Source organism: Vipera ursinii, assembly GCF_947247035.1.
Source record: "Vipera ursinii genome assembly, chromosome: Z".
NCBI classification, from domain to species: domain Eukaryota; kingdom Metazoa; phylum Chordata; class Lepidosauria; order Squamata; family Viperidae; genus Vipera; species Vipera ursinii.
Window position 1 is genome coordinate 92,109,548 of NC_139517.1, and position 12,238 is coordinate 92,121,785.

The 12,238-nt window shown below is 51.0% G+C and overlaps 1 protein-coding gene across 1 annotated transcript; it reads left to right on the top strand.

The window, feature by feature from the left end:
* Positions 1 to 8,620: 8,620 nt before the first annotated feature.
* On the top strand, positions 8,621 to 11,349 carry SP8 (Sp8 transcription factor; the record flags this gene model as incomplete). The annotated part of the gene is made up of 2 exons (XM_083376106.1): positions 8,621 to 8,808; positions 9,904 to 11,349. The coding sequence occupies exons 1-2, from the start codon at positions 8,788 to 8,790 to the stop codon at positions 11,347 to 11,349; spliced, it is 1,467 nt and encodes a 488-aa protein (XP_083232232.1). The 5' UTR covers positions 8,621 to 8,787.
* Positions 11,350 to 12,238: the final 889 nt, after the last annotated feature.

Here is a 12,238-nt window from a genome sequence, read left to right on the forward strand (position 1 = left end):
AAGCTTTCACTCAATCTCTCCCTTTTGTGGGCTCCCACCCTTCTCTTTTTTGGACTAATTTCTGTTGGCATAGCAATAAGGAAACTTTGTAGTTACATGGAATGTTTTTTTTTTGCCAGATCAATGTAACTCGAAAAGCCTGCAGAGTTCTTTTTCCAAACCTACAGAAGTGGGTAACAAAAAAACATTCCTTCCTTCTTTCCACACCCCTCCTAGTTTCAGCACGCACCGGATCTCTTGCAGCCAGATCTTATTTACTGACAAGTCCTCCGTCGAAGTTCTGCAGGACTTCGTTGGTGAGAAAGTTTGCCTATTTCTTTATTTCAGCGTTGCAAAGTCTAAGGGACGGGGGGGGGGGCTTTTATCACAGACGGATTAATGTCAGGAATAATGTCACTGCAGAACTGAGGTTGAACCTGTAGCTTGATGACCTTTTAGAAAAGAAAGCTAATAAATTATTTGCTTGCCCTGGTCGGTGAGTAAATGTTATCTTTGTCAAACCACTTCAAAAACATCACCTCTAGTAGGATATTGTATCTTTCATTCCAGCTAGCTCTTAAAAAAAAACCTATTTCTCAGTTACATCTTTACAAAGAAATCATCAAAGGTTTTTATTGTTCCCTCATTTTATTTTCTTACAGCTGATTTGGAGGTAGCTGATTATGTCCAAATATCGTGATGTTTGATCATAATTTGGTTTTACTGTCTGCAATTCCAGCTCTGGTGGAACCAGAGCAGATCCCTTGGCCACTTCAGGGGAACTTTGACTTTGCTTCATTCCTACTACAGACTGACAGTTGCAACACACAACTTCTTGGTGTGAAAGATTGCCAAGTGCTAAATCTGGGAAATCAAAATGGCAAAAGTAGCATGGCTCTTTTAAAAAGAAGTATGCTTATTTCCTACAACTCATGTTAAATTTATCTATACTATTGAACAGAACGCCTTGATGTTAGGAGGGAGAGATTGGTGTGTTGGTGTGTGTGTGCGCACGCGGGTGCATGTGTGTGAGACTCTAGTTGCCATGGCTGTAGTTGATCCAGTTTTTTTTTAATTGCTCAAAATGACTAGGAGGAGGAGAAGAATCCATCTTGCCCACCTCCGTCCTCGAATAAAAATAGTTGATTGCTAAGTTGCTACTCTCGAGTAGAACTGGGTGGAGAGCAACCAAAGGCTCCGGTGCACTGAAGCTTCCAGGGTCCATGTTGCACAGTCAGTCCTCGGGTCAGCGAAGAAATGCTTTGCCACATACTTGGCTAGCACACGCCGCGTTGAAATCTGGGTTTGGGCAAAATATACGCTCAACAGATGAGAGGCAAGTAAAGCGGCCAGGAACCGACTCCAGCTCTCAAAAACTGCCAAACGAGACATAAAGCCGCATTGTCAAAATCATCTGGAAAACAGGTTTCCCCATTGAAGTCGCTCAGTGTTAATTACAGCGATCTGGAAGCCTCTGAATTTAAACGCCTGGAAGCGGCTTCCCCTGCGCTCTCCGCCTGCCCGCCCCCTATTTTGCCGGGGTAAATGGACAGGGCGCGCTGTGCCCCGGCTGGCGAAGGGGTGGGGGGCTACTTGGTTAGTTTGCGTCCGGCTTCTTTGCCCTACATGCCTAGACATCCGTAATTCGTCACCACGGAAGGCTCGCCCAGGATGGCGGCTTATTTTCTTGTAAACCAAACGCAGTTCTCCCTTTCTTTTTGCCTTGCAAAATGATTCTCATTATGTATGCTACAATGAGCGATCTAATTTCTTCGTGATAGTCAGCTAATTGCTCTGGCAGGTAATTAGGAGAGGTTTTACAACGCAAAAAGGGGCTTCCTCTTTTTTCTGATTCCCCCTCCCCCTCTTTCCCTTTATTTTTTTCCTATTTTACAATACCCCTTGGATTATTAGATGGCCCTGTGAATGATATCTACAAAGGGGCGGTAAGATGGGGATGATGGTTATGGCGGAGGGGAAGTCTTTTCAGTAAGTTTTTCTGGTGCCATCCAGCTTGCTCTGGCTCTCCCTCTCTTTTAATGGACTTTTTTTTTCTTGGTTTAGCTTTTTCCTGGCCTCGAATTATTCTAAAGCACGCGATCTGAAGCCCATTTTGTTCGTGCTCAGTGGTCCAGAATAACTTGCCCATAATGGGCCAGGTTTGAAGCGAGCTTCCTAAGCGATGGCAATCTCTACGGAGCATGTGGGAAAAGAATGGCTTAAACGAGGACATCTGTTCGGCGCTGCTCACCCCCCACCTCCACTTCTTAGCAAGCCAGGCTACGGGAATAACCGACCGCCACTTCCCCCACTCAAGTGTAGATGTAGAGACACGATTCACAAGTTGTTTCAGGTGGGCGAAAGGGAAAAAGCTGAGTTCCAATGCAAGGGGAGAAGTAGGTAAATATTGCACTAGGGGTCAGTCGTACAACTATTAGAAAGAGAAGAGGAGTGGGTACCTGGCCAAATATGTAGATATTTTATACAGCCGCCCATCCATGTATAGTGAATGCATTCAAAAGAGCATTTCTGTTTGAACTTCCTAGCACTGGGACAAAAATACGAGTATGGAGCCCGCCACTTCTGAGTCTTGTACGAAAGCCCTGTAAGAAAGATGTATTACCCATGCCTCGGGTAATATTTCATTTGCTCCAGCTCACACTTCAGAGCTGTTTGACAGCCTCCGGGTGCTACGATATGGATGGAGACTGGTGCTGTCTGGGATTAGAGAAACTGAATTGCATACCGCAGGCAGGATCCGGAGCAAAAGCTCAGCTGCTCCAAGAAAACCCGTGCCCTCGGGGCCGACTGCCGATCTTGGAAGAAGACTGTGAACTTGGGTTTATTTAGATGGGAGCGCGTCTCATTGATCTCCATAGGACTCCGGTAGAGTGCGCGACACCGAATATTGTATTTGCTGCGCACCATTAGGCGCCAGCTGGTGGGAGAATGTTTGACTCCCTCCTCCTATTTTGTTATATATTTTAGTCCCCCTCTGCCCCGTCTTTCGATGCTTGTGAAAGTATTCCCCAATACACAGGCGTTTAAACAACCCCAGCAACAGCTCCAGCGCGCCACCGTTCAACTCCGAGACCCTTTTAAATTATTGGTAATTAAACGCTATTCCCAAAGTAACATTCATCTTCAAGTAAGCACGATTGCAACTGTCAACCGTCTGGAGGAGATGTGCGGTAATCTGGGAGACTGACCTCCAGGAAGAGAGGGGGCGAGGGGCGACAGGGGAAGAGAAAAAAAAATCAATATTGCTGAGGAGACGGATTTGTCGCGTTTAAACTCTCCGGCGAGAAACGGAAGTATGAAAAGAACAGGAGTTAAGGAGGGGGTGGGGAGAGAAAAAAAGGAGAAACTTTTCTTCGGAGTGGGGGGGAGGAGGGTGGGCGTAAGGAACGCTTGGCGATTTATTGAGATAGGCCTTTCTCCGTCCTGAGGGACTAAATGGCGTTGGCGAAAGTGGGTCAGGGCAGCGTTCCCAAACTTGTTTCTCTCACTTGTTGCTACTTTGATGCCCCCAGATATGTGACGGACTGCAGCTCTTCTTCCCTCTTCCCGCCACCGTCGCCGCCGCCGCCGAAGGGGGATCCTATTCCGATTCCCTTTCGCGTGGGGAAAGGCTTCCTGGAATGGAGAGGGAGGCAACAGCTCAGGACCTGCTCCTCGGCGACGTCCGCGAGTCTTGGGTCTGAAAACAAGCGAGGGAAACCGGTTTGGGACAGCCATGGCCGACAGGTTTCCCCCATATAATTAGGGACATCAACCTAGCCTGTGGCTGGTCTGTCAAGCCCCAAAGCGACGTCAAAGAAAGCCATTTCAGCGGGGTGGGGGGAATAACCATATATTCTCTGGTCTCAGCGAAATACACGCAGGAGTGGGAAGAAAGAGGGGCGCCCCTGGGAAAAGTTCAAGATTGTAACGAAAAGATCCCACGCGAGGACAAGGCAGTCGAGGGTGGTGAAAGAAGGGACTCCGATTCGCCTGCAGGAAAGAAACGCATTGATTTTTTTTCCTCCCACGGTAATATAGGTGAGCGTTTGGACGCGCACGCCTGAATACCCGAAACCTTCTCTTTTGTTTTCCCCCTAACAAAGTGTTGCTTAAAGCACCGCAGCCGTTTAACCAAGTTAGCTAGTTGGATACTGAAAGACCAGCCAAGGGAACAATGAAAACGGGCAGCGGAGATAATAATGGAGCAAAGGCTTTCCGATCCTCGAAACGTTAATCACTTCGCTTCCTGCACGCTACTACCTCAGACTCCCACTGATTCTGCGGGAAAGAGTTTAAGCAAGAGCTTCACGTGCCCTGGTTGGAATCAAGGGGCTTAAAATTATTTAAATACTGGCATATTTTTCTTTAGCAATGACAATGGAAAAATAATACTGAGGCAGATTGCCTTTAGGTGGGAAACTAAGTTATTGTTCAGTCTTCCTGTGGATTTCTTTGGCATCTTTCCTTAGACAATTCCCAGGTGAAATTTTTTAAAAAAAATTAGGCAGAAGCAAAAGGTTAATACCTTTTGGGAGTGAGAAGATGGTGTGTGTGTGTTTAAAGGAAAGCAGTTTCTGAGTCTTCGGGTGTATAATGGCAACTTTGGCTAGAGATTCAGACCCAGTTATCTTCTTTCATGCTTTTGAATGCCGGTCCCTTAGGACGGAATCTTTATTTATGGAGGTGGGATGTTGGTCATGTTATCCATAAAACTTGTTCTAAGGCCTGGTTAGTATTTGGGAAGTTCCAGAACACTGGTGAGTCGAAAGACACCCCAGAAGGCAACTGCAGACCTTTCCCACACCTTTGACTCAGGTTCAATTCGACTGTATTCTCCTACCCCAAGATCCCACCCAGAAGAGCTGGGATTTTCTTACTTCTTATTTCGCCGGCTGCAAGGTCAGCATTTAAACGTCTCTGTCTACATCAGGCCAGGCTGCCTGGGCCTGGTTATCTGAGGCAACCACCTCTCTACCATAGTTTCTGTCCGCCCACCCGGATCAAGCCTAGGAAAAACAGTTTCTGGGTGCTTTCCTTCTGAAACAGCATCCCCTGAAGGTCTGTAAGGCTCCTATCCTCCCAAAGCTTTGCTTCTAGGCCTGAGGTTAGAATGGCCTTCTAGTCTCCGGGGGTCTTTTTTCTGATGGGGAATGAGTTTTTCCTAGTATTTATTATTTTATTATTTTATTTTTTGTTTAATGCCATACTGGGAATTGGGCAGCCTGTAAATCCAATAAAAGGCATAACTTCATGTTCCAACAAATAAGACCCACGTTTGGTTTGCTCCGCAAACTAATCAATAACCGGAGGGATGGTGGTATTGACAAATTATGCACATGGGAGACCCCTGCACGCAGGTCTTCCTGAATGAAGTATGGCTTGTTCCCAGGGGGAGCGCCTTGGAATAGGACCAATTCTGCTCCTTCCTCCAAGTTGCAGAAGAGACGCTGACTCCTCCAGCATCGGGGTTTGGCTGCTGAGAATCGGCCAACAGAGCAGCTTCGTCTCGCTTGGACAAACCGAAAGGTCGGCAAAGCTGCCGCGTCCTTTTTCAGGCCTTGAGCGAAAAGCTACTTGTTTCCTGGCACCTCCGGGATCGGTGGGCGCGCGCGCGCGCGGGGGGGGGGAGAGTGCGCGCTCAGCTGGGAACCCAGGACTCCTGTTTCCTCCCATTCTCCCCCCCCCCCCCCAGCGCACGTTCGTCTCATCGGGCGGATGAATTTCCTAATGGCTCCCGGAGCCACTAGGGTCTTCGCTGGGCAGACTTGTGCAAGTTGTTCCCGGTATGTAAATTAGGTCCCCAAAGCTGTTGTCCAAATCGAAGAAACAGAGAAATTAATCTGGGAGACTATCCATCATAGACTGTAATAAAGGGAGCGACATGGATGAGACAGATGATATGATTAAGGAGCTGTGGTCGTTTTAATTAACTTTTCGCTGTCCTGTAATGATCAAACTGGTCAACAGACCCGGTCAATAAGCATGTTAATATCAAACAAATAAAACCAGGGATGATTAAAAACCTCCCGGTTTATTAAATTTGAAATTCAAATGAAATTTATGTGCAGATGCAGACGGAATGCTAATGGCCCGTCACTTTCGTCAAAGCAGCGGATGCTACAGGTTTGCAAGAAAATGTGCGGACCTCTCTCTGCCAAGCAGCGAAAGGAATTGGTACGCTTATTATCTCCATGAATTTGGAAGCGAAAGCTTTTTTTTTTCTCCCTCGAAGTCCCAGTCCTCAGAAATTCCTATCTCCCCCTCTCCCCAACCTCCAGCCCTAAAGAACCGGGGCTCTCTGAGGACTGTACCCAGCCGGGACAAACCACAGGTTTTATTTAGACCCAGAGGAAGGGGCATAGCAGGCGAAGTCTGCTAGTGAATGCGCATCCTGCGCGCACACACACCCTCCGCACACAAAGTTGCATCCTTCCCCCTTTCTCTCTGTTCTGAGACAGCGCAGCTACACCGAGGCTTTGTTTCTCTTTCTTTCCCTTTTTTTGCTCTCTGGTTAAGCACAGAGGGTGCAGTTCTTCAGTGGAGATATTTTTTAAGTTGTGAAAATTGCTAATTTGGGTAGATGCTGCTTTTTAGTAGTGAAGTTGAAAGAAAAGAAAATAGAAGTAGTCTATGGAAATAAGCATTTTTGAAGTCCTCTGAAAACATATAATAACTGGGGAGATTCTGAAATGAATAACTGAAAAGAAAAGGAGGAAAGCGTTCCCCCCACCCCCCTCTAACGAATTTGATCTAATTAATGATCCTTGTTTGCAGGGATCTCTTTAGCACAGGCAGAGCCAAGCTGTCTTTCCCCGGTTTGAAGAGAGGCATTGACCCCATTGATTCCCGCCCCCCTCCTAAATTTGCAGGTCTTCTTCGGTGCCCTTCTGGTGCAGCGGACAAAGTCAACAGATCCCGGATCTCAACAGTCACTTCTTCTCCGTAACCGGACTCCCCCTTAAAACACTCCCCCACTCTTTTTCACCCACGTTCCCAACCCCACCCCCTTCCTGTGGGTGCTTGGTGTGGGGAGGATCAAGGAGTAGTATTGATTCAATTTAAATCCGAAATTTAAACAAGTGTGCATTAGGTCTTTAAAATGAATATCATTATAGAAGGAGACCAAAGGCACGAAGTTAATTCTTTTTATTTGTTAAACGCCGCTCGCTCCCTCCCTCCCTCCACCCGTTCCTCCTCCAGGGCTGGCCTGTCCCGCCTTCTCAACAGGCTCAAGTCACTCAGAGCAGCTCAGCGAGAGGAGCGCCGCATTCATGGTTAACCGTCAGCCTTCAGAGAAAGACAGCAGTTCATTAATTTACTTCGCTCCTTACTTCCAAGTACGATCATGCCTCTTACCCCGTAATCAATAGCTATGATGCGCAGTCAATAGCCACAAAGCATTAAAAGCTCCCCCACCTCCGTAAAAAAAAAGGGGGGGGAGAAGCCCAGAATTGGCTATAGAGGTGAGGTATCTCAGCTCGGGATACTTCACCTCTATATCTGTCTGGTTTTTCCTAAAAGTTTGGAGTAGGGGAAAACTCGGGCTACAGTCATATTGCAAGCAAGAGACTACATTAATGTTAATCATAATAAAACTAAGCCCTTCTCATCTGAAAATACCGGGAACAAAATTTCCAGTTGTATTCTCCTAACGAAAGGTCCTCTTCTGGATAAAACTAATGGGTTGCACTTTAGTGGTGTTGATTGTGGCGGTGACCATCATCATAATAAATAAGGATGCATTGGTGGAAGTCTAAAATCCCTCCATTTAACACCTGGATCAAGCGATTTCACTCCACTGAAAACGGAGCTATTCCGATTTGAACAAAAAAGAGAAAGAGGGGGGGGGAATCTTAAATACATAGTGCGGAATCCCATTCCCAAACTTTTTATTGTCCAAAACAGAAGAAAGATGCCACTCTGAGTGCTTAAAATCCGGTTGAAATAATCAGGAATGCACCAGGAAATTGGATTCTAAAATATTTACATGTATATCAATATACACAGCTTCATCTTTTTCAGAAAATAAAAAAAGGAAGGGAGGAAGGAAAGAAGGAAGGGAGACCCACTAACTGTAAAGTGGCCTGATCCGGGATAATTCTTTCCCACCGCCGTTTCACACGACTAGACTCCTTGGTGTTGCAAAAGGACTGGGTGAGTGGGTGGTCAGATTGGAGAAGGGCAGGTTCCCCTTTTCAGGAAAGCGGGGTTTTCCCAGCCATCCAAACGATTGCTGAGCATAACTGGGATGTGGGGGGAAGGCGGAAGAGACCGCAGACTAAAAGAGACAGGCGTGGACAACACCGTCGCAGCTGGCAAAGCGAGCGCCTGCCCGCTCTCGCAACGCACGCGAAGTCTCATGCAGAGCGAATAAAACGCGTTTCTTCTTTCCGTCTATGGGGCTGAATATCTGAGCAGCCTTCCGCGAAACGGGAGCTCGTAAAACGGAAGGAAGAAACAGGCAGGCGGGAGGCGCTGCGAGGAGCGCCGCAGCTCCTTGCGCTCTCCCTTGCAGGCCAGCTTTCGCGCGCCCGCTGCCTGCGCTGAGCAGCAGCCGCTGGAAGGAGCAGGCGGCGGCGGCGGCGGCGGCGGCGCTGATGACCTCACGCGGCAACGCAGCGAAGCGGCCGACGGCGCCGCAGATTGGCTGGCGCGGCCTCAGCGGCACTTCAAAGCGAGAGAGGGAGCTACAATTGTGGTGGAATGGGCGGAACTGATCATTGTATTGCACACCTCTAAAAAAACACACTGCCTCTGATTTATCAATATAAAAAAAGATCCTCCGAGAGGAGGGCACTTTGTGGGATGGCAACTTCACTTCTAGGGGTGAGTCCGAGGGTGTGTTTCCCCCCCCTCTTCTGCGCCCCCCCCACCGCTTTGCTGTTTTAATTGGGTCCTTTTTATTGGCGATCGCGGAGCAGGGTTAAGGCAGCCCCTCTCTTGACCAGGGGCTATTGAGGGTTTCATTTTTGCTTTTTTCTCTTGACTCATGCGAGTTTCGGAGAAAAGAAAGGAGGCGAGGGGGAAGGGGAGGGGGAACCCCCTTGACAGCGTGCAGGAAAAGGTTTTAAGGGCATTAGCCCTTAACAACCTCCAGAGCTCGGGCTGAGCTATTCCTGTATCCCCGGAGAACTGGCCTCTCTGTTGTCGACGCGGACGGGGGAAAAACAGCTGCCTCGCTTGATCTTTTTTTTTTCTCCCTGTGAGATCTTAAAAAAAAATTGCAGCAGCTTGTTGCTGTTGTTGATCCCCCCCCTTTCCTTTTTAAAATTTCTCTGAGCCCGACATTTCCTGCAGGTACGTTGATTATCTCTGTTTCCTTGAGGTATGAATATAAAAGTTTGGGGGGGGGAAGAGAGAGAATGCTATGAGTGAACTCGGAAACCTTTAAAAAAAAACAACTTTAATCTGCGGCTAGAGCCAGTTTTAATTGCTAGATGAGAATGGCTGAGGATTAAACGCACTATACCGCTCTTGGTGGTTTCGGGAGGAGAAGGAAGGAATCATACGGTGTGGAAACCCAGCACCTATGAATTGGGGCTTAGTCAGAACCGAAGCTTTTCAAGTTTTCAGATTTTCCTTTGGAGTCTGGGTTTCTGGATGGGGCTGAGATTAAGTTTACGAGCTCTTTGGCCGGACTCCGGGCTGCGAGCCAATCTCAACCAAAGAAACCAGTGAGCTCTCCTAAAAGACGCCTTTCCGGGGCTTGCGAGGAGAGATCGGGGGAGGGGGTGTCATTTCTTCTCACGGAATCAAGAGGAGGGGTAAAGGACCGCAAAGGTTCCTCGCCTTAGCCCCCATTTCCCCGTCCGCAGGCGAGGCTACCGGGCGCGAATCCTGCTCTGGGCGGGCTGCCGCGGGCATCTTTGCTGGCGGAAGATGACGGGCGCTGTCCCGGACTTCTCTCCCCGTTTTCTGCAGGAAGAACCGCGTCTCGGCTCCACTCCACTGGCCATGCTCGCCGCCACCTGCAACAAGATCGGCAGCCCCAGCCCTTCGCCGTCGGTCCTGTCCGACAGCACCTCATCCTTCGGCAAAGGCTTCCACCCGTGGAAACGTTCCTCATCTTCGGGCAGCTGCAACGTGGTAGGCTCCAGTCTGAGTGGTGTCGGAGTCTCGGCCTCGACCCGTAACGGTTCTTCAGCTCACGCCGCAGCGGCGGCAGCGGCGGCAGCTGCGGCGGCGGCCCTGGTCTCGGACTCTTTCAGCTGCGCCGGCTCGCCTGGATCCAGCGCCTTCTCGCTCACTTCCAGCGGCGCGGCGGCCGGCTCGCCCTTCGCCAACGACTACTCCGTATTCCAGGCGCCCGGGCCGTCGGGAGGCGGCGGCGGCGGCGGCGGCGGGGGCAGCGGGTCAGCTCCAGACACAACTGCCACTCATCAGCCGGTCTTCATCTCCAAGGTGCACACCTCGGTGGAGGGACTGCAAGGCATCTACCCGCGCGTGGGCATGGCGCACCCCTACGAATCCTGGTTCAAGCCCTCGCACCCGAGCGACGCTGGCGCCTCCAGCTGGTGGGACGTGGGCGCCGGGTGGCTGGACGTGCAGAACCCCAACGGCGTCCACCCGGCCGCTGCCACGGCCAGCGGTCTCCAAGCGGGTTCCTTGCACTCGCCACTGGGCGCCTACAACTCGGATTACTCTGGCCTGGCGGGCCACTCGGCCTTTAGCAGCAGCGCCGCTTCGTCGCATCTCCTCAGCCCCGCCGGGCAGCATCTCATGGACGGATTTAAGCCGGTGCTGCCGGGCTCCTACCCGGACGCGGTTCCCTCGCCACTAACGTCCGGAGCTGGCGCCTCCATGCTGGGAGCCGGACCCTCCGCGCCACTAGGCGGCTCCCCGCGCTCGTCGGCCCGGCGTTACTCGGGCCGCGCCACTTGTGACTGCCCCAATTGCCAGGAGGCGGAGCGGTTGGGCCCGGCGGGTGCCAGCCTGAGGCGCAAGGGCTTGCACAGCTGCCACATCCCTGGCTGTGGCAAAGTCTACGGCAAGACGTCGCACCTCAAGGCGCACCTGCGCTGGCACACGGGCGAGCGGCCCTTCGTCTGCAACTGGCTCTTCTGCGGCAAGCGCTTCACGCGCTCGGACGAGCTGCAGCGCCACCTGCGCACGCACACGGGCGAGAAGCGCTTCGCCTGCCCGGTGTGCAACAAGCGCTTCATGCGCAGCGACCACCTAAGCAAGCACGTCAAGACTCACAGCGGCGGCGGTGGCGGCGGTGGAGGGAGCGGTAGTGGCGGTGGCTCAGGGGGCGGCAAGAAGGGCAGTGACACCGACAGCGAGCACAGCGCCCCCGGCAGCCCACCCTGCCACTCGCCGGAGCTGCTCCAGACCCCCGAACCGGGCCACCGGAATGGCCTGGAGTGAAAATCGCTCTGAGCGCGCCGGCGGAGTCCAGGCGGGAGGAGGACCTGGCTTTGCTGTTCCCGGCTCTCGTCTCCCTCCTCCCCACCCCACTCCTGTCTCTCCTTCTCCCCTTCTTGTTCGGATCCACCACGCTTTCAGCCCTCCCATTCCGTAGCCTCCAGCCCGCTGGGCCAAAGGGGATCTGGACGTCGAAGTATCGCGCTCCAGCCAACGCGGACTCGCAGCCAGATCCCTGCCCAGAAAAGGGACTTCTGTCGCCGAGCGGCTGCTCCAGAGACACCCGCGCCGGAGGGGAAGAGGTTTGGGGCGCTCCAAGGCAATGGGAGGGCGGGAATCGTGCTCTCGGCAAGGACCAGAGCTTCTCTCAAGCGCCACGGAGGGAGAGGCGGCTGTTCGGGGGAGTAGGGGAGAGGAGAGTAGGGAAGAGCCCAAGATCTCCCGCTGAAAGCACTTTGAATATTATGAGATGCTTTTTATTAATAATATTATTTCAAAGAGTTGCTCCAAACGTTAAATTCACTTTTGCTCCGAAACTGCAGTGCTCACTCGCTTCCTCTGGAATGTTGCAACTAATGGGGTTACTCTGGAGGAAGTGGGTGAAACCTGAAAAGTGTGCGTGTGTGGAAGTGAGAGTGAATGTAGGCGTGAACGCCTAGCGCCCCATTTGCAATTCAGTTCTGTCAAAGAGGATCCCGCCTTAGTAGATATTACAAAATAAACTGGGCTAGGCTTTTCTTTCTTTTCTGTCTAGCACTTCCAAGTATTTTGTGCTTCAGCGAGTGGCTCAAAATAACTAAGATTCTGCTCTTAGTTGGAGGTTGTCCTTTATTTCGGTTTCTTCGCCACCCCCCCCCCACCAGAAAAGTTCTAACAAAAACGGACCAGGAAC